At 43.5% G+C, this 22,560-nt stretch overlaps 1 protein-coding gene across 2 annotated transcripts; it reads left to right on the top strand.

The window, feature by feature from the left end:
- Positions 1–1,852: 1,852 nt before the first annotated feature.
- Positions 1,853–22,228, top strand: sec24c (SEC24 homolog C, COPII coat complex component). Of its 2 annotated transcripts, XM_083933225.1 has the most exons (24): positions 1,853–1,994; positions 4,298–4,476; positions 4,751–4,831; positions 6,417–6,543; positions 7,556–7,725; positions 8,184–8,897; positions 8,981–9,129; positions 11,554–11,662; positions 11,864–11,991; positions 12,919–13,057; positions 13,167–13,282; positions 13,772–13,896; positions 14,664–14,855; positions 14,950–15,043; positions 15,806–15,922; positions 16,092–16,262; positions 16,444–16,540; positions 16,629–16,774; positions 16,965–17,103; positions 17,492–17,610; positions 17,774–17,953; positions 18,621–18,806; positions 19,056–19,145; positions 19,935–22,228. In XM_083933225.1, exons 2-24 carry the CDS (start codon positions 4,317–4,319, stop codon positions 20,073–20,075), a joined length of 3,690 nt encoding a protein of 1,229 aa, XP_083789351.1. In that variant the 5' UTR covers positions 1,853–1,994; positions 4,298–4,316; the 3' UTR covers positions 20,076–22,228. The 2 variants fall into 2 exon arrangements, with proteins under 2 accessions (XP_083789351.1, XP_083789352.1); XM_083933226.1 differs by lacking the exon at positions 4,751–4,831.
- Positions 22,229–22,560: the final 332 nt, after the last annotated feature.

The raw sequence follows: 22,560 nt of genomic DNA, 5'->3' as shown, positions 1-22,560 counted from the left end.
GTGGGTAGTAGATGGAGTTGATCCTGCAGCTGTTAAGGAGCAAAATTTAACAAAGAAAGCATTAAAACAAAATTGTTCAGTACATTAGAGGCATGTTTCATGTTGGCAAGCTGTTCTGCAGTGATGGGGAAAATGATGAATACTGGCTCTCAGGCTGCTGTTCATCAGTTTCAACACCTCTGATTTTGCAGAGTTAAGGCAGAGGATTACATAACTTAGTTAGCCAAAATGACTTCGCCCAACAGCAGCTTAAATCTGATCTTCTAACCAAACTCATGTCAGGTTTCTGATCATTAGCCTCCTAAATTATTCAAATCGGACCTGATTACATGAGGAGCTGGGCCCGTATTAGGCCTAAGTCCTATTTAAGTGGAGCAGTTTGCACCTATAGCCTGGCATCACCAGACTATTTGCAAATGCATATTATGAGTCTGACAGATTCATCTGGTTTTGCTAGATTGCAGCACCAAAACATAGCCCAATCTGGCAGCCGTATATTGGTGTAGCCTGTCCCCATTGGGTGCTGACTTGTGCTGCAACTAACAATTATTTTCATTGTCATTTAAACTTTAAATAGTGAACCATGTTGATCAGTGTTTCTCAAAGAACAAGTTGTCATCCTCAACTGTTTTGTTTTGTCCACAACTCAAAGATATTCAGTTTTCTGTATAAAAGGATATAGAGGGGTATAAAAGTGGAATCCTATAATTTGGATTTAAATATTACTCAAACCGAAATAGCTGCAGATTAATTTGTTAGTTAAAGTTTGAATATGGAGAATGAGCAGAACACCGCCATCTAGTGTCTCAAGATCATAGTCGCCACAACAGAACATAATACCACCACTCAGGTTGCCAGGTTGGTCAGACCCGGCCCAGCAGTCTACAGGAGACTGGAGTCTGTTGAGTCTGTTTGAACCCATCACCTCCGGAAAATCGCACCATAAAAACAAGTATTAGACTGACAGTTACCGTTAACCATTACAGCTAAGAAAACATGAAAGTTAGCTTATCGATCGAGGAGAAATGTAGCCATTTGGGCGTGCGTTCTCAGTCCATGGAGTGAATGTTCGGCCTATATTGACTCTGGTTTTTGCCCGTCTCCGGTCACTCAGCTGCTGAAGGATTGGTAGACTCCATTTCACCAGGGCCAGCCTGCAGTAGCTGCACACAACAACAAACAACCCTGGCGACCTACAATGCCAGCTGCTATTGGCTGCTACAATTTAAACAGATGTGACAGAAAGTCATTGTCAAACTCGTCAAATTTTTTTGAAATATTAATTCAGACTAAAAAAATGTTTTTTATAGAAAAGCAATACTTTCATTTTGTACCCCTCAAAACACCCGTGGGTGATTTTCTTTAATTTTTTAACTTTTAATAATGATTCTACATATTTAACCTTTACAAGTAATTGGTTAACTGCTGCAGCTCTAGTGCTGCACTTTGGCACAATTCACTTGGCCACCTCTTGTCAGATTATAAGTATTTGATATATGACTGAGATGATCACATTAGCCATATTGGCTCTGAGCCTAATGGAAACTTAAGAGCCAAGAGTATGTGCCAATGGCAAACCTAGTATGAAAACATCACTGGGCCTGTGCGTAAAATATGTAGTATAAGTATGATTTCCAAAGTGTTGCATGTGCATTACGTAACTTACCTTCTCAACAAATAGAGAAAGCGGAAATCGTTTTTATTATTATTATTTTAAACGTCAATAAGTGTCCATACGTCACACGCAGTGCCAGGTCCAGTGCGGTGCTCTCGGTACAGTGGAGCGGTGAATGTGGGGGAAGTCGCTCTGCGGTGTCCCGGATGTGGACGTGGCACAGCGCTGCAGCAGTTCCGCTGAATGTCCGCCTCTGATACCGAGAAGGGATTAGTGAGAAAACACCCCGGGACGACATCGGTTTCACAGTTTGTCGGCCACCGGGTTTCACAGTTTGCTCTGCGGAGAGACTAGCCTTACTGTTTACAACACTTTGGAGGTATGTTTCCATCTGAAACCAGTCGATGTGTGACATCTCTGCCCGGCTTTTGACATGAGAGCCGGGGATTTTTGCTACGTTTGCTACTGCTAGCTAATGCTATTAGCACGGCTAGCCTCGCTAAAATAGCTGGAGGTTACTTAGCTCAGCTAGTAGGCTACCATTAGCTTTCCCCCGGCTGTGGCGATTTAGTCACACAGCTGATCGAAACCACTGCTGCTGCTGTCATCACCACTCAAGCTGCCTGGTTGCTAGCGTTAGCAAGCTAAAGTTAGCCGTCAGGAAGTTTGTTGAATCAAAGCTGCTATGTTCCGCTTCGTCCCATTTGTTTAACTCGTAACAGTTAGACAATTCCTGTTAACCAGGCTCTGTGTTTTGAGTTTCTTTGGTTGATGTGTAAACGTAAACGAAAGCTAGAGAGCTAACTGTAATGCGGCACTAACGTTGTTTCCGTTAGCACACTGCTACGCTCGCTAGCTTTGCGGCTATCACACTTAACCCCCTACGAAAGTGGCGTTTGACTTTACTGTCATACGTTTATTATTCAACAATATTAAGTGAATTTGTGAGTTTTGACAGGTTCTCTACTGTTCCTCCTGAAACTGACAACCCCCAGGCTCCTCAAATGTGAGCAGGTGTCGGTCACTCAGTTAGGCCCCGACATACTCAGAAGTAGCCGTGCGGCTCCAGTGATTGTATTTCTGCACTGCTGAATTATTTAAAGGCCCCGCTCGCTTAGCCCGTGTTTGTCTGTTAGGTGATACTCATCACGCTGTCATATATGTTATGCTTAAGTCTCCAGAAGCCAAATGAACACACAAGGCCACTCGGGAACTTCTGTAAGGTTGGGAGTTGACATGTGATATGGAGGAGGTAATCCTGCCCCCTCTGTTTGTATTTTCCAGTTCTTTAAGGTTCCAGTTTTATTTTGTCATCATTATTAGAAGATAAATTAAGACATACTAGAAGGCAGAAGTTGTCCAGGTACAATTACAGATCAAGAGCCTGCTTCCAAGTAGCTCTAACAGACTTAAACACCTCTAAAGACGTGTAAAAGTTCCAGTTTTAATTAACAATGTTAGAAAACACATTTGTAGACAACGTGCTTTGACAACCGTAATGTTGTCAGCCTCAGTTTTTCTGTCACAAATAGCTCAATTAGTCATAATAATGACTGCGCTGCCGGTGTTGCTAAAACTTGCACGTGTACATATGTATTTTATTGCTATGAGTGAATTTCTTTCACATAAAAGGTCACAGTTTCCCCAAATGTCTTATCCGTACCGATGGCAGTAAACTGATGTGGAGGTACAAATGGGCTTCTACTTATTTTCACAAGTTTGAAGCTTTAGGTCACCACATGACCTTCTGGGATCCTCTCATGACCTGTAAACACGTCACTCGGACACATGCATGTGTCCAGTAGACATTACATACTGCCTTTACAGTATCAGGTATTTAATCTCTACCTCATTTCATATAAAGCAGCGATTGTCGCTGATTGTGTGAGTGTATGAGGTGCAAACCGTGGGGTGTGGCCAAGGTAAACTTAAAAAGCTAATAAAGGTGTTGTCACTGAACCAGGAATTATTGACAAGAAAGTTTGGTTTGTGTCTGGCTGTAGGAACGTGTAGACTGTGGAGCTGAGAGCTGTGGAGGCTTTACGTGTTTTGCATGACACTTTCTGTTTGTTATTTCAGGTGCAATGTAACAGCAAATTCAGTTGAAGTCCTGTACGCCCTTTGAGGACTGCCTTAAAGTCTCTCTGTCTATTTTAAACGGAAAAGTTTGCCCTTTATGTTGAATAGCAATATTTTAAATTGCTCACTATTTTTAAGATTCTTACTAGAACACGTACATGAAAGTTTGAGGACGCACCGTTTGCATACTGGTTTTTGCAAATTTGTTATTAATTCCCGATGATCCGCCTTAAAGGCAAAGCACTGTCACACCAACTCTTAATGTTTCTCTTTCCGAAGAGTGGAGGCGGAGCTGTCACTGTAGCTGCACTTGTCGGCGTCTTCAGCACTGTGTTCATCTATAGTTTTGTCTGTAGTCCACATTTCCCACATGGGGAGATGATTTCTGTGTGGGCAGAGTCTCCCTGCTCCTAGAAAGAAAGCCTTTCTCTTCAGGACCAGGGGAACCCAAGGCTGTCACAACAGCTTTTGTCAATAATAACACCCCTGTCTTACAGGCGTTGACACCGTAGGCGTCCTGGTGGTGAAATCTCTGTTTAGGCTGAACAAGTTTAGTCTTGAATAATGACATTGAGTAATTCTTTGTGTCACTATTGTATCCAGATTTAGGGATGAACTGAGGATGAATGTAAACCAGCACACTCCAATGGCCTCTCCATATGGCCAGCCCCAGCCTGGCTACGGCCAGCCCGGCTACCCGCCCCTGGATGGCGGATACCCCACACCCTGCGCACCTTACAATGGCCCTGCTTCAGCCTACCAGCCCGGGGCTCCACCACAAGGTAAAATGCAGCTTCTGGACAAGGTTGCGTATAAGTGTGTGACTTGAGAGTGAGAAGGAGAGACACCAGGTAGCTGTGATGCACTCATAGAGACATAACCTTGGAGTGTCCTACGTACGTCCTTCTCGCCGTGTGATTGTTCATGTATGTGTGAGAGCAGCAGTGCGCCTTGACATACTAATCTGGATCTTGACTGCCTTCTCATTTACTCACACTGCTTTAAGCAATTCCCGACATATCTCTGTATTTGCCTTCTTTCCCTCTTGTATTTCAGGTTATTCTCCTTTCACAAGCTTTCCCTCTAAGGCTGTGGTTGCCAACCCAGTTTCTGACCTCTCCTCTCCTCTTGACTTAGGTAACTGCCTCCTCTCTTTTTTCTTATTCATTTCACACTCCGCATGCTCTGCAATCATTGAATCCTCCCAGGGCTCAACATTCACAGTTGCCACCCTGGGCCCGGCATTTTGAGAAATTGGCATCAAATTCTTGGCCTTTTTTTAACATATACAAGGGAATCAGCAAAATGTGCACACCAAAATAAATATTTGTTAATATTTAAATATTGCTGTTAGTCAACCTGTTAACATCACGTATGTTGCTGCGTTTATTAGCGTGGGCACCGGCGTCTGTTTTCGATACGGTGGCGAAGCAAACCAAGTTGTTTCACTGTGGAACCAAGTTAGTGAATATCATTTTGCTCGGTTTCTGTAATAAAGCTTTTATGTCACATTTCCATGATGCTGACCTACAACTGCATAGTATCTTCATTACTCAAAATATAAGGTGACTAAAAATGGCTGTATTTTCAGTTTTGGCAACCAAAAGCTGATGCCTGCCTGGCAACCATTTTTAAAAGTTAGTGTTGAGCCCTGCCTCTCTGGACCGACAGACTTTATTCTTTCTGCCATGTTCTTTTCTCAGAGTACAATTCAAGGCGATCTTTTGAGTCTGCCAATGATTGTTCAGAATAGCAGCCAGCCAGTTATAAAGCGTTTTATTACCAATCTTTTTATGTATTACCTACGCTGTTTTCACTTGTGAACCCCAGACAATGTCAGGAGCATCAGGTCCAGACGCCTGTATAGATAAGGGTTATGGTTAGGGTTAGGGTTATGGGGAACTTGAAGGGGATTACACTGCCACGGACAGAGCTTGGTCATTCTTTGGTCATAAACGGTTCTCTTGCTGTTCATTGAATTTGACAATTTTCGCTGTTAGTCCTCACTGACAGAAGTTCCTGAACCTTGCCGTCCCTCCAGTTAGACATTTCTGTTGCCGACTGTGTGTAAATCACCTTTCTTATTGAATGAGCGGCTGTATTCACTCACGGGCTCACTTAAAAATCCACTTGATTCTGACATTTGCGTTCTCACATACAGCCCCGCCGGGTAATGTCTAGTCAGGTTTGCAGTGCATGTGTGAAAGGGGCTCTAGAAATGTGAGCTACACTTTAATTCAATCTCCGCAACTTCTGGTCTGTCTCCTTTTTACACACTTGTTGTTGTCAGTGTCCTGTAGAGGAGATAAAGTGGTTTATTTTGGGGTTTTTTCTCAATGTGAACAGTTTCTCATGACTGCAATTGAAAACAGTTAAAGCAAATGCAAGATGTTTATGTAGATTTTACATCCTCATATTGTCAGATGTCTGGTATTTATTTCCAAACTTCATCAGAACATCGGCCCCACGGATTTAACTGACCCCGAGTCTTTGCTAGCCTAGTTACAGTGCTCCTAACCCCAGAGGAAAAATCTGGCAATGTAATCAGTTGGTTCTAAAAATGTATTCGGGCACCACAGTGGCGTTCAGCCATGTTCAGCTTGCTGCGCTAATCCCGTCCCATCAGAAAGATTGGTATCAGAATGAATTCAGGAGTATTTGTCGTAAGAAGGATTATGCTTTTTGCAGGTATGTGTGTAATCTTTTGTCCCTGCATCTTCAGGTCCTGCCAGGGGTCCCCCCACTTCTGGAGCCCCTCCAGCCTCAGCGCCTCAACCATATAATCAGTACAGTCACAGTCAAGGCAACATGCAGAATGGACCCCCACCTATGACACAGGCATCACCCAGGTAATTACATGTTCACTCCTTATTATTCCCCTGAGTGAGTTTTTTAAAACATTGCTTTCGTCTTTGCAAAATGTACTCGCAAATAAAACGACACAACCGACTAGGATGGCATTTTTTACATACACTTATTTAATTTCCTACTCGAGGTTCACTTGTTATAAATTATTATAAACTTTAACTTTTACTTTAAACCAACCAGCGCAAATAATTCAAAAACACACTCTATGCCGTGTGTGTTAAGAGAAAGTAGGAATTGTAATAGACGGCAGTTGTCATGAATAAAATTCAGATTTCTTTTTTTCGTTATGTGCCAGTATCAAGTTTCAAGATAAGGCCAGGTACTGCAAAAGTAGATTCTGTTAACCTGTGCGTCAACATGCACTGTAGTATCCTGGTTACTGCATTTAGATGCATGCGGCAGGTCAGTAATAAGGAGAGAGGTAGAGGAGAACCTCTACCCCCAACAGTATTTTGGTAAACTGGCTTTCTCAATTTAACTGTGTTAGGGATAGAAGATGCAGCGTCAGTGGGTCCAGGCTATTTTTGTGGGTCTCTGTGTTGAAGCAGACTGACGGTGCAGTGAGAGGACAGGCAGTCCTTCCCTCAGTGTGTTTCAGATGTTCACGTTTTTAGACTCTTAGAGGCTACTTTCTGTTCGTTTCAGTTTAAGTCAGAGAATTGATCTGTTATGATCTGTCCTTTCGCTCAGCTTTTCTGCTGCTACGTGAAATCTCTGTCTTGCTCATGCACACACGTAAGAAGACTATCTGAAACAGCATTACTCAAAAACATGGGGAAGAAATCCGCTTTCTCCAGGAGAAATCTAGACAGGGAAACCAGGGTTCTCTAATCCTCTACAACGATTACAGAAACCAGGTTTCTCATTTACATGACGTTTAATCTTACTAAAGCTTACTGTAGATAACTGGCTGTAACACGGTTACTCGTGTGCATGAACACACACACACACACACACACACACACACACTCTGAAACATTTATGTGTTTCCAGGCCTGCTGTGTCTCAGCCATACAACCAGGGAGCTGTGAACCTGTCAGGGCCACAACCCCCCTATCCCCAACAACACTACGGGCCCCAGCCTCCAATGCAGCAGGTCACTAACCAGATGACTGGGATGCAGATCGCCTCTGGACCTCCAACGCCTGCAGGGCCAGGATATGGTAAATTTGGTTGGATTTATACTTGATTATTATGTTATGTAACAATTATGTAAAGGGTGAATGGCATGGTGGAGACTAGGGTTTAATCCCAGGAATCCTGGGATTACACATAAAAAACAAATTCCTTTTCCAGAGAAATATGATAACAGGAAAACAGAAAAAATAAGTTACGTTCTAGACGTAAACCAAATAGACTGCTGTGCAAAATATCCGTATCACTACAGCCATATGTTTATGCATATTTCTCCTTTTAGGAAATTTAGTGTTGCTTGAAATATGATCAATGCATTTTGACTGTAGCTGAGGTTATACCTTAAAAACGTTAAAAAAAAAAAAAGTAAATCCCCGGGATTTCAGGGAGGAAAAGTAACAAAGATTTAAATGTGAGTATTGCAGAGGCATGTATCATAGACTATGTCACCTGGAGATAATCCCTCTGTCTTTTGCTTTCTCCTCAGCTCCACCTCACAGCTCCCAGTCTCCTGTCTCTACCGCCTACTCAGCCGCACCCCCACCCGCTTACACCCAAGCACCTCCCCCAGCATCCTCCGCCCCGACTCAACCACCACCTCCAAGCGGTCCTGCAGCTTCTCAGCAATACTATGGAGGCCCGCCACCTCCTTCTCAACAGCCATTCACCTCTCCTCTCCCCCCTACCTCTCAACAGCAATTCACGTCTCCTGCACCGCCACCTCCTTCCTCTCAGCAAACATTTCCTCCCTCCTCCTACTCGGGTCCTGTGCCTCCACCCAGCCAAGCACCTGCTCCCCCAGTGTCCCAGCCACAGCACTCCTTCCCTCCAGCCCAGCCCCCCTTCTCCTCAGCACCTCCACCCGCCAGCCAGCCTGCCTTCATCTCCGGGCCACCTCCCCATGCCCAGGGCTCCTTCCCACCTAGGGCACCCCCTCCTTCCTCTCAGCCTGGGTCTTTTCCTCCTCCTGGTCCTCCTCCAACTTCAGTGTCCTCTGGCCAGTACCCAGGCCCCATGCCACCCCAACAGCAGTCCCAGCCATCTCCCTACCACTCAGGCCCCCCTCCTCCCAGAGCTCAGATGCCTCCCACTTCCATGGCCCAGAGTAACCACCTGCCTCCAGGACCATGCCCTCCTGGGCCGATGCAGCAGCCTCCATCTCAGCCCGGCATGCAGGGAGGCTACCCTCCTCAGCAGAATGGTGAGGAGATGGCCCCTAAGTGGAAGCTAAATAGATTTCTGTTGTTTTTTTCCATCACTAAGCTATTTTCGTGTTCTCTTCAGGTGCTTTTGGGCAGGTAAGAGGCCCTCAACCTGGCTATGCAGGCCCTTATCCCGGGCAACCAAACTACGGCGCCCCTGCACCAGCACCGGCTCCTGCTTCTGCTCCCCCTGCACAGAAAAGACTTGACCCAGATGCCATCCCTAGCCCGGTGAGCAGATGCAAACACACATATACTTTTTAAGTAAATTTCTTAGTTTTAAAGTAAATGTGAGGTTGAAAGTAATGTGTAACTTTATTAAATACACCTGTACAATCTAAAGAAAATCAAAACAACTGTTCCAGCACAAAGTCTAATTTTATGATGCCTATAATGTGCTGTTTTTTTGACAGTGATAAAAAAATTAGTCACACATCTCAATTCAAAGAAGTTCAGTATAACACCACATTTGCTAATGTTGTATTTTTTGTCATCATTCTGTTTTTAACGCTGCCGTCTAGACCAAATCTCTATTTTTTTTAAAAAAGAGAGTTTTAATGGGGCTTTTACCAGCTCTGTCTTTCCAATTTTTTTTCATTGATTCATGTTTTTTATTTTTTATCTTGATATTGCCCAGATCTAGCATCGCAGGAGTCTTAACAGTAATATTTTAACTTTGTTTATAACCTTTTGTAGCCGTCTTTACATTTAGAGCTGCTAAGCATGTGTGTCAAACAGGCTGGTTTAGTCTAAATCTACTTAACCCTCGACTGTCATATGCTACAGTACCACTAATCTATTATCAATTCTACTGATCCATTTCTTTCTGAATAACAACAATGCTGCCTGCTACTCAGCGTAGTCTCTCTGAGTTCTCTCTTCTCACACTCCTTTTTTATATTTTCACTCTTTGTGATTTATTTATTTTGTCCTGTTTTGCACAATTTGCTGGACAAACTTTTGAATGTAAAGCAAGCGTCTGACATGCCGGCTGTGCAGAAATCAAGACATAGAATAGATCCAGACGCTATCCCCAGCCCAGTAAGTGTCCTGTGTGCCTGCCTTTTCCTCTGCTTCATCCTGTCCTCGCTGCCCACTTGCACTAACCCCCTGGCTTCCACCCCCTGCTCTTCCCTTCTAACCTCTTAAAGTCAGTGATAGTCACAGTGTGAAAGATGTTGCTCCTGTTGGAAATGAGAAAAAGTTGTGCATTATGTTAAAGGGTCAGTCATCCCTGCTAATTAATGTGTTTCACCAGTATCATTCCTATCCAACAGGACTGGATACACAGACACTTTAGATGTATCATAGATCCATTGTAGCATCTAATATATTCATGCACCAATACCCAAAAAACACACTAGTGTAAATGACATTCTTTAAAGGAACAGCAGTCGTTGGACATTTTGGGGGAAATGTAGGGCCGACTCAAATGCTTCAAATGTTTTTGTTTTTTTAAAGTCATCCAGTCCACACAGTCTCCGTCTTCCGTAAACGTCCCTGCCCTTCTCAGTAGTCTGTGCAGCAGCTAACGGTCATTACTACAGACTCTGTGCGGATTGATGCATTTAATAAATTGGAAGCACATCTGTTCCCAGAGAAGTGCCAGAAACGCAGTCAGAAATGCTTCTACAAATGCTTTCTTCTGTTTGCTTTTCATTGTTGTAAAACTAACTTTAAACTAATTCAGAAGGGAAAAAATGACAGGAAAGTGAGGGGGCAGTCAAGATTGATAACTCGCATATCTGTACAGCAGCCAGCTAAATTAGCTTAGCATAGAGACTGTAAACAGGGGTAACTAGCTAGCCTAGCTCTGTCCAAAGCTAACAAAGTACGCCGACCAGCACCACTAAGATAAGATACACCTTTATTGCTCTCCAGCGGAGAGAGCGCATTTCCTAAAATGTTGAACTATTCCTTTAAGTTTGTGTCTTAGAGACTGTCATGAGGACTTTCTGGCCTTTCTCAGAAAACTAATAATTTTAAGGACATTACCCAAAGACATGTCTTTTATTTAAAGCAATAACTTAAACATTTATGGCTTTGTCAGTTTCCCCCTCTACTTCTCATCATATGCACTGCATCATAATCTTGTTGGTCGTCCCTACTTCCTACTCCCATCTCACCGTTTATGTGTGTTTGATCAGGACTAAAAGGCAGCCTGTCTTAGTTTTTGACATCTTGAAAGTAGTGTTTATGGTTTGTCAGTCATAATGCTCTGACAGCCACCTCTTTGAAACCTCTCTGGGCTCTGCATGCAATGATGTTTTGACTCACCCACAGCTCTTTCATAAACGGCATGTCTTGATCAATCCTGTGCTTTTTTCCCAAGGAGATGTCATTTAGTTTTGTTTTTTAAGTCAGTTTGTCATATTTGTGAATCTACACAACATACTTCAGCATGGATTTGTCATGATGTGACTATGATTTGTTTGTTTTATCCACAGATGTTGATGGGTTTTCAGTGGGTGTTTAGTAGCTGCAGATGTGTGTGTGTGTAAGGGCTGCGTGGAAGTGGTCTCCTGCATGTGTGTTAAATGTTCCTCTTTTAGACTTTGTCAGATCCAGGGACAATATATGGTGAATTTACATGTGTGTATTTATGCTGTAAACGTGTATCAATTATGTAAATCATCCCCCTCACTCCTTTTTCAGATCCAGGTAATAGAGGATGACAAAGCTAAGAGCACAGAGCCCTTCACCACTGGGGTCAGAGGTCAGGTCCCACCGCTGGTCACCACCAACTTCCAGGTCAAAGACCAAGGTAGGTTCTGCTTCATTCGAGCACATTCACATCTGGCAGCTCCTCACTCACATCTCCCAAAAGGGTTAAGGAAATTAAACTTGTGGCCTTTTTTTTTTTCATCAAAATCTCACATAATTACCGTTAAGATCACTTTCTTTCCCCAACCAATTAACAGTAAAACTCAAATCATGAAAATGGAGAATCTGTGTCTGTGTTTAGGGAACGCCAGTCCCAGGTTTGTCCGCTGTACGGCCTACAATATGCCTTGCACAGCCGATATGGCCAAGCAGTCTCAGGTGCCTCTGGCTGCCGTCATCAAGCCCCTCGCCACGCTGCCGCCGGATGAGGTGAGCGATTTCCACTCCTCTCTCCACTCTCTCCTGTAAATGTTATTAGCTTTGTCTGGAGTTAAGACATAAACTGTGTTATCCGGAAAGCTATCAGAAAGTTTCGTTTCAGTGTTTGACGTTACATGCAGGATGCAAGATATATAGTATTTGGTTGGCTAATAGTGGAACAGGTTGCCAGTCAAAAGAGCTCCGTATGAAATATTTAGAGCTTATTATGCTTGAGGTTGTTGGCAGCGCTTCAAGCTGCAACAATTAGTTGATTGACAGAAAATGAGTCTGCAACTATCTTTATAATTGATTCCTCTTTTATTTATTTATTATTTTCAATCAAAAATACCAAACATTTGTTGGTTTTAGCTTCTCAAATGGGATAATTTGATGCTTTTCTGCATCATGTGTGATCCATACTGACTATCTTTGGGTTGTGAGCCAAATAAAACAAGACATTTGAATAAATCCCCCTGGGCTTGGGTAAATTATAGCAGGCATTTAGAGACATATTGTTTAGATAGTAGTGTTAATCTGAACAACAACAAGCTTCCTTCTCACTCATCTGTAACTTCCACAGAGCAGCTTTATCTTCTGCTGAGATTTCCTAACAATTGGACAGTTTTAACTCTTAACCAGGTTTGAAAAAAATTAATTTTCAGGGCGACGTCTGATATGTAGTTTTCATGACAGGTTGCTTGTAATGTCGATGGGATAATCTGTCTGAGGTGGGAGTGGCTGACCTCGTTTCATGCATTCATCACATGTGTAACCAATATCCATCTGGAGTAGTTTTACGTTACATTCTTTTGGCAGGAAAAACCCACTTTATATAAAACACGGTGTAAATATTACATTACCTCCTGTTTCAGTAATCCAGATATCCAGATTATTGGCCAAGACTTCTCTCACTCCTTTCATTGCATCTCTTATCAGACCCCTCCGTACCTGGTGGACCACGGCGAGGCTGGTCCAATCCGCTGCAACCGTTGCAAGGCCTACATGTGTCCGTACATGCAGTTCATAGAGGGAGGTCGACGCTTCCAGTGTGGCTTTTGCAGCTGTGTCACAGAGGGTGAGCTTGTGTCTGTGCATGAATAAGAACTTGTTTTGTTTGTTTGTTTTTTATTAAACGCACTGTACTGATGTTATCTGCCTGTCCTTCATGCTCTTTTGTCACATAGTGCCTCCACATTACTTCCAGCATCTGGACCACACTGGTAAGAGGGTGGACTGCTACGACAGGCCGGAGCTTTCGCTGGGAAGCTACGAGTTCCTGGCCACGGTTGACTACTGTAAGGTAAGTCCTTTCTGCAGGAAACAAACCTTTTGCTCATTGGACTTCAAGATTAATCAAACGCTATAATACCCTTTCCACCAAAATTAGCATTCATATGCATGTTTTAAACGGGGTAAACGCGTAAAACAATAGGCAATAGACTCCTCTCCCATTGCCAATAGAATAGTAGGCATTCTGTTTGTATTTCCTGGTGTGTAACAAACGCGCTGGTAAACAGGGTTAGTACATTAGAAGGCAGTAGCGAACCATGGGGTCTAGCAATGGGCCTTCAATGTTGCTAAGTAGCTTTTAAAGACAACACGTTGCACAACAAGCTCTGTGATTACAATATATTCTTTGCAAAGTAATTAAAACTAAAAATCAAAAAGTACCTGTATGCTTTTTATTGATACACCAAGCTAATGCTATGCGGCTGACCGTTCTGTATTGTTAATATGTTTCTATTATTCACACACGTCTTAATACGCAGTGTTTGTTCGTCTCTAACAGAACAATAAGATTCCTCAGCCTCCAGCCTACATCTTCCTCATCGATGTGTCCTACAACGCTGTGAAGAGCGGAATGGTCAACATCGTTTGCCAGGAACTCAAGACTCTCCTAGACTACCTGCCCAGGTACTCACATGAACACACAAGTGATGAACAGGAGGAGGAAGAACCAGGGAAGGAGAGATGAGAGGAAAGATGGAATAGACAAGGGGTGCATTTCAGTATGCTAAAGTGTTCTCCTCGCTTCCCTTCTAAGAGTCTTGGCTCCTCCCAGCCCCGATGTGAGAGAGAGATGGGAGGACAGAGTTATGTGCTTGTACAGCTGTTGTACCTCATGCCACTTGATGGAAGACTTGTGCATTGGATACCCATGTGTTTCCTTTGCTCGCAGCTCTTCCAGAAGCCTCCCCATGACCTTTAGGTGCATTTAAGGGATTTAAAGATCCTCCATGATGACGCAGGGGGAACGATTTCAGGGTCACGGAAGGAGAGAGGCCGTGAGGAAGCATAATTTAGCACAGGGTGTAAAGTTTTTGGGCACCATGCCTGATGTCAGGCATAGAGCAGTTTGAAATTTATATAATCCTCCTGGACAACTTTTCAGGCTCACAAATCAATTCTTGCTTCAACCCCTGTTAGCATAATGAAAAAGCACCCCTTGGAAAATGAAGGATGGGGTCGGAAGGAATGAAGTGTGCAGCAAGGAAGGGAAGTTGGAGTAAAGAAAAATGATGCAAAGAAGGATGAATGAGAATGAAATGAGGAGGAAGGAAGAAAAGAGAATCAGAGATGAGCAAATAAGGAGGAGCGTTTCCTCCTAAAAGCTTATGTCAGGAAATGCAAGCTTGACCATTCTCCCATTTCATCCTGTGCTTCCTCTGTTTTTGATTTAGGGAGAACCCAGAAATGGACTCCGTGGTGCGGGTGGGTTTTGTCACCTACAACAAGGTGTTGCACTTTTACAACGTCAAGTCGAGCCTGGCCCAGCCCCAGATGTTGGTGGTGTCAGATGTATCAGACATGTTTGTGCCCCTGCTCGACGGCTTCCTGGTCAACGTGAATGAGAGCCGGCTAGTGATCGAGAGGTGGGAAGAGACCAATCTTCAAATACGAATACACAGAGTGTGTACGGACGGACGAGTGGATCAGGTTTATTGACACATTGTTTGTGTATTCCAGTTTACTAGACCAGATCCCAGAGATGTTCGCAGACACCCGGGAGACAGAGACGGTCTTTGGACCCGTCATCCAGGCAGGTCTGGAGGCACTTAAGGTAACCACATATTACACTTACAATACGTCTATAAACACAATAAGTCTAGAAAGTCTTTTCAGGCCTTGAAACATTTATAAATATAATTTTTGAATGCATTTCTTTCCTCCGAATAAAAAATATCTTTTTTGTTTTTTTAATCTGCAACATTTACATCTATGTTGGCAGGAGTCTTGTTCTTCCCTCCACTGTTGCCTCATTACTCTGTCTCTTGGCGCATTACTGCCACCTGCAGATCAGTGTGAAAGTGTGAAACCACTGTGTCCAAATATAACCAGGACTGTTTTTGGTTTTTTTTCAATTTAAAGAAAATAGTTCGGTAAAGTAAGTTTTTTCTGCCTCATTTGGAAAGCTGATTGTATAAAGGCAAAGACGTCCACAGCCAGAATTTCACCATGGACATTGCGGCTAGACGTGATGCACACTATCCATTCGGCTACTAGGTCACTGTAATTCAAAGTTTTATTGCAGACTGCAGAATAATTTAACTCACAACATTTTTGTAAAGGGCTAATTTCCCGTTTTAAATGCACCTCGCGTAACAAATTTACATTTGCTGAGATATAAATGTCACCCTTTGTAAACTACGCAGCAGCCAAAATCTCAAAGATTTGCAACCCTGAAATGAAGAATGTGCAGGAAGACTCAGCGCGATGGCTCTTGACCCAGCCTTAACACATTTGGACACATGACACCAAGTCTGTACAGTCTGCTGACATGCGTGCCTGATGATTTGTGTGTTGCTGCGTGTCGTTTTCTCAGGCTGCAGACTGCTCAGGGAAGCTGTTTGTGTTTCACACCTCTCTGCCCATCGCAGAGGCTCCTGGAAAACTTAAGAACAGAGAAGACAAAAAGCTGGTTGGAACGGATAAAGAGAAGGTAAACACCAGTGCAACAAGTTTATTGTATTCACTTGTGTTGTTACAAAGTGATCTGTTGTATGGCTTACCTTTAATATATGTTTCTCATTTACATGAGACACAAAAGTTCGACTTATATCAGCAAAAAGTCTCCATACTGACTCCCCATTCTCTCCTTTCATCCTCAGTCTCTGTTTCAGCCCCAGGTGGGTTTCTACAACACGCTGGCTAAGGAGTGTGTAGCACAGGGCTGTTGTGTGGATCTCTTCCTCTTCCCCAACCAGTATGTGGACGTTGCCACGTTAGGGGTGGTTCCTGTCTCCACCGGAGGCTCTGTCTACAAATACACCTACTTCCAGGTGAGAGAAAAATGACTCTCCTCCTGAATCTGCTGCAGGTTTTCTCACACGTGGAGTATATTTGGGCAACCTGCGTTTCTCCATAATGCTCTAATAGCATTTGTTGAAATACCAGCTCTATCATGTACTACTGTGTAACGTACCTTTTGCGTTTAACCCATGGTTGTGTTCTTCGTCCCAGGCTGAGTCGGACAGGGAGCGATTCCTGAACGACCTCAGACGAGACGTTCAGAAGCTGGTAGGCTTTGATGCCGTCATGAGGGTGCGGACCAGCACAGGTGAGGCTCTCCCCCAGAAAAATAGAAGAAGAAAAAAGTCAGGCCGAGAGATCTGTAAGTGACGTTATGAGCCTTCCTCTCCTCGCAGGTATCCGGGCGACAGACTTCTTTGGCTCCTTCTTCATGAGTAACACCACAGATGTGGAGCTAGCAGGCCTGGACTGTGACAAGGCCGTCACTGTCGAGTTCAAACACGATGACAAGCTCAGCGAGGAGACAGGGGCACTCATGCAGGTGTGCAACAATACATACTTATAGTTTATAAATCAACCATTCTGGTATAGTCTTAGCTTTGAGTGCACCCGTAATCAGTTAATGCAAAGCTAGATGGGTAAACAATACATTAAGTAAAAAGGTGAGAACAAATTGTGAACACTGCCCAAGCAAGTTCATTTGTAAGAAATGAATGTCTGTTTGTCTGTAGTGCGCTGTGCTGTACACCAGCTGCAGCGGCCAAAGGCGGCTCCGCGTCCACAACATGGCGGTCAACTGCTGCTCTCAGCTGGCTGACCTCTACCGCAACTGTGAGACCGACACAATCATCAACTTCTTCTCCAAATATGGTGAGGACGGGCTCACACAGCACAATATCTCTTTCACTGTTATTCAGGGCCTCTTACTGTATAAGTGCGCGCAATATTCAGCATTGTACTCTAAAAGCGTGAATGAGGTGTGAGTGGTGAAATGGAGTTACATTTTCTAAAAATACCATCGAGTAAACCCACAGCTGCTCCAGCAGAGCGTAATTTGAAAGCTGCACCTGTTCTTGAAAGCTTGCTGGTATGAATGTTTGAAGCAGGGCATCCTTTACTCGCCATCAACACGATAAAAGAAAGGTGAAAAATGGTGAACTGTTTGCATCTCTGAATTTGTGAAAAGCCAGCAGTAATTGGTTCCCTGTACGGGATCAGTGTCATGCTTCTTTTTTTGTGTTTTATTTGTGTGTTGCAGCTTTCCGAGGCCTCATGAACAACACCACTAAGGCAGTGAGAGACACTCTGATCAACCAGTGCGCTCAGATTCTGGCGTGCTACCGGAAGAACTGTGCGAGCCCCTCATCAGCTGGTCAGGTACTGAAAACCCCCAGCGTACTGTTGATAGACACTCAGACACGTCTCCCTCAATATTAAGAGCATGTGTATTTATATATTAACAGATCATTTAGTGACACTTTACGTATTTGCATCTATAACAGAACGTGTGTGTGTGTGTGTGTGTGTTTGTGTTTTCCAGCTGATCCTCCCGGAGTGTATGAAGCTGCTACCGGTCTATCTGAACTGTGTGCTGAAGAGTGACGTGCTGCTGCCGGGAGCCGACGTCTCGTTGGACGACCGGGCTTACCTGAGGCAGCTGATCACCTGCATGGACGTCACAGAGAGCCACATCTTCTTCTACCCCCGCCTGCTGCCACTGGTGAGACCGCACGCACACGCACACACAGAGCAACACAAAGTCATGTATTCTATGGTACCATTGCCCACCACGCTCACTGAACCCTGACAGACTCAGCATCACCTGTGTGAATAGCAGGGTGGAAGATGGCATTTCTGTGTTCAAAGAGGCCAGGCTCATATTTGATATGAAGTTTCACCTGTGTTATGAATAATACAGTTATCAAACCAGATGAAAATGTATCTGCATATTATACTCTAGTAGAACAAAGAAGCAGACATGATGATGTTTTTGAGCTTCCTTCATCACCATTATTTGTATCATTAGAACGCTGTACTGTGTGTATATTCTCTGCAGCACTGTAGCGTTATCAGCCGTGTGACGACACACCAGCATGTTGTTTAAGGCAGTGGTGGTGAGACAATGAAATATTAGTCCAGTTGAAGTAACGCATTAATACTAAGTAAATAGAAATATGGCTTTTACATTGTTACGTTTAGTAATCTACCAGAAATGTGCTCTTGCATCGGCCTACACCACGCCCGCTGATGTTGAGTTACTGCAACAGTTGAGCCAGGTTCAACTTTTTTGTTTAAAGCTTTGCACACTCTAGTGTCCAAACTGTGAATAAGAGAAAAAAGCATTAAACATATTCATCTAAGTTTGTGTCTTCTCTTGGACTTTCCAGACAAAGTTGGAAAGCGGGTCGTTGCCGGTGGCGGTGAGGGACTCGGAGGAGCGGCTGTCTAAAGGCGGCGTTTACCTTCTGGAGACGGGACTTCACCTCTTCCTGTGGGTGGGAGCCAGCGCTCAGCAGGAGCTGCTGCTCAACATCTTCGGCACGCCGAGCTTCAGCCAGATAGAGCCGAGCTTGGTGAGAGGAAACAGACGTGCTTCCATGTTAATGTGTGTTGACCTTAGCGGACTGAACCCGCTGCCAGCAGTTTAGTCCTGGTTTGTGTTCGTGAGGGAAGGCCGTACGAACTCTTCTCCAGTATACCCCTCTTCATTCCACAAACGCTCTCTGCTCTCTGTCCTTCGTCAGAGTGGTATATGAGTTTTTTCTGGTCACTGTCATGTGAAACTTACAGAACACATCATAAGTATATCTTTTCTGTTTCAGGCAAATCTGCCAGAGCTGGACAACCCTTTCTCTCAGAGACTCCGAGAGATCATCGAATCCTTCAGAGCACAGCGATCACGATACATGAAGGTAAACTTTCTCTTTACCTCAGTAAAGTCAAAACACAGTTGTTATTTCTCTTTCCTATTCAGGGCTGAATACCGATACCGTTGTTTCAAGATCACTATCTAAACAATGCTTTTTTTATGCCTTACTTATAGGAATATAAACACACTTTAATAGAAAGCAACAGGGAGATGTGTAAATATGGTGTTGAAACAAAAAAGTTCCAGATATAAATAAGGGAATAATTGATCTAAAATAAGTTAGTAAGACATGGTATGTGTAAGATTTGGTATGTGCTTACGGTAGAACTGAAACTACATCAGAAAACTAATTGGCAATTATTTTGATAATCATTAATTGTTTAAAACAATTATCAAGGAAAAATGGGCAAATTCACTGGATTCAGCTGCTTAAATGTCAGGCTTTGCTTGTTTTTGCTTTGTTATATAATTTTTTATATTTTTAGAGAATAAAGATTTTAAACAAGTCCCAATGGGCTTGAAAACATTGCATCTTATACCAAGCTTGGATTTCTTTTCATAGACAGAAAGGTTAGTAAGTAATCATTAGTTGCAGCCCTACTTGACAGTGTTTTGGTACTCAATTCTGTGGACACACAAGGTTTGATAGCCGGCCCCCCCTCCTGCACACACACACAAACACACATGCACACAAACTCTCTCTCTCTATCTCTATCTCTCTCTCTATCTCTATCTCTATCTCTATCTCTCTATCTCTCTATCTCTCTCTCTCTCTCTCTCTCTCTCTCTCTCTCTCTATCTATCTCACACTTCTCTCTCCTCCTGTTCGCAGCTGATGGTGGTGAAACAGGAAGACAGAGCGGAGCTGATATTCAGGCATTTCTTGGTCGAGGACAAGAGCGCCAGCGGGGGAGCGTCATACGTGGACTTCTTGTGTCACATGCACAAGGAGATCCGCCAGCTTCTCAGCTAGGCCTCCAGATACCCCACCTTCACCCGTATGACCCAAACACTGACCACCCCGGGTTCAACCTTCCTCGTGAAAGAAAGCGCTTTATCTTTTTTTTTTTTTTAAACCTAATAAACTAAAGCTCTCTTTGCTGTCTGTCAGCTGAGAGACCAGCTGGCAGATCTTGTTGTGTGTGTGTGTGTGTGTGTGTGTGTGTGTGGGTGTGAGTGTGTGTGTGTGAGAGAAAGAACGAGAGAGTCTGATGTTAATAGAGCTTTACTCTGCCTCAAACCTAAGGCTCCAACACAGCAGGAGCATAATAACGTACGAGGGAGGGTAATGTATATACACAAGTGAACAATTATGTATGCAACAGACTGAGTGAGTGACGGGGACGGCTGATGTTGACTGTAGTCGGTGTACTGTCTGTATTATGAGCACTGAACGGCTGTTTTGGGTGCATTAATGACCCTCTGATAGCAAACACTTTTTATATGATTGAATCCCACTAGAGTGAAGGACGTCTACATACCAAGACATAAATGGAATTAAATAAATGCTGTTCTTTCCGTCTCTTCTCCCCTTTAATCATGCCTTAGTACGTCCTCCCCATGCTGCTCCAATCATCCATAGTGTGTGCGCGTGTGTGTTTTTCCTGATGTGAGAGGATTAGTCGCCCACTGCCCAATTCTAACCCGTTCTCATTCCAACTCGTCACATACGGACAATTTGTCAAGACCCCCTTTGGCTTTACTTGTCAACACGGTGGCACGCCCAGCTGAGGCTCCATTACGGCCTCTGTCTTAAACACCGGCAAACACGTGGTTAATGTTGTGAGGTCGATTGCAACTTAACGACACGTGGGATACGGCCCAAGGCCTCCCAGGGGAAAACTCCTTTGTTTGTTTGACCCCAACCTCCTCCCTTCGCATCCTTTTGTCATGCTTACTTGTGGTGCACTTGCTCTGTGTGTCAAGTGCACCTTGTGCGTCGGTATCAAACGCAGAGGGTCGTGACAAAATGGCGGCATTTGACGCCCCCAGGAATGAGAGCGGGCTGCCAATTGTAATTTCCTGCTGTCTCCAGGTGTGGGCATCCAGATTGAAGCCTACATTAACAGCTCAAACTGGAGTCTGATGCTGATGTAGTGTCCACAAGTTGGCTGCTGGGTCATTACAGTCATTGGTTTAATCCAGATTTGTTTAAATCTGCTTCAGTTGAGTTTCCGTTGTTGATGCAAACATCTGGCTCAGATGTTTGTTCACTTGATGACCCAGATGTGTTTCAAGTCGCTGTCATGATTCTGTTGTGAGAGGAAGCGCTCATTAGTTCAAAGTCTATGCAGCAAAGAGAGACCGAATAAAAGGAATAAGAAGGATGAGTGCAAACTTTCAATCTCAGCATCACAGCGATGGGATTGAGTTTCTGTTATGAGGATGTGAAGCGCTGCAGACTTTATATTTATCAGACGTTCTGATGTCCAAAATTGTATAAAAAAAATTAAAAAAAGAAAGTGAATTCCAGCAGACCAATGAGCACAGAACGACAGCGCATAAATGGACATCAGTTAATGTTTGCAAACTCCGCACTGAGGATGTTCAGTGTGTAAATAAAATATATAATCTGTACAGAATTAATAGAAAATAACAATTTTAAAGATCTGCCTGAACATCCGTGGTTTGTCGATGGTTGGTTTCTCTGTCACGAATAGCCAACATATAAAATCATGGCTTTTACTGAAGAGGGGAAGATGCCTTGACTGGCTTTTTTGATGTGTGTGAGTGTGAGGTAGGAGAGTGTGTACAGTATATGTGTGTGTGTGTGTGGGTGTGTGAATGTGGGGTCGGTCCTGGTGAATTTCTGCTGAGGAACAGAGGGATCAGCCAACATGCACACACACGCATACAGACGCACACACACACACACATACTACCCATGAGATAAAATTCAGTCTTCTTCATTTATCACTTTCTGTTCCTTTTTTAATGATGTGACTTTTGTGTTTATTCGGTGTGTGTGTGTGTGTGTGTAGCCCTCTGTTCCGTCTTTATCTTCACTGACTCTGATTGGCCCACCATCTTGACTGTGTCCTTGATTTCTGTTCCTTTTATTTCTTTGAGTTTTTTTTTCATTGCCTCTTGGGACTGCTAATAAAAAATGATTGTTAAAAGTGAAAACTCCACATTGTGCGTCTCCGTTCACTGACAAAGAAGCTTTATTATAAATTATATGTATTCACATTTTCTTTAAAAAAAATACATTCAGTTCATATTTCTCCGCAAAGGATTTTTTTCATGTTTTTCCAAAGTTACAAAAAACACCTTTTTCACTTCCCCTTTGTATCACGCCGTGCAGATGGATTTGATTTTACAAGTTCGGTTTTGCAGGAATATGGTTTCAATTTCTGCTTCTACAGTTTTTACTGGAAATGCCCTTTAAGGAAGAAACAGTCCCTTGAAAACTGCAAATGAGTGTGTTCTTGATATTGTTCAGAGGAGCAGCAACACCG

This window comes from Echiichthys vipera (assembly GCF_963691815.1).
Source record: "Echiichthys vipera genome assembly, chromosome: 18".
NCBI lineage: Eukaryota > Metazoa > Chordata > Actinopteri > Perciformes > Trachinidae > Echiichthys > Echiichthys vipera.
Note: the sequence above shows the minus strand (reverse complement) of the source record. Positions and strands in the feature narration are given on the sequence as shown.

What these genes read in the sequence shown, in the direction of transcription:
- sec24c (XM_083933225.1), top strand. Translation starts at nt 4,317, where the DNA reads ATGAATGTAAACCAGCACACTCCAATGGCCTCTCCATATGGCCAGCCC. An exon ending in CAGATGCCATCCCTAGCCCG is followed by an intron (nt 9,130 to 11,553) that starts GTGAGCAGATGC and finishes CTCCTTTTTCAG; the next exon opens with ATCCAGGTAATAGAGGATGA. An exon ending in GAGGGTGCGGACCAGCACAG is followed by an intron (nt 16,541 to 16,628) that starts GTGAGGCTCTCC and finishes CTCTCCTCGCAG; the next exon opens with GTATCCGGGCGACAGACTTC.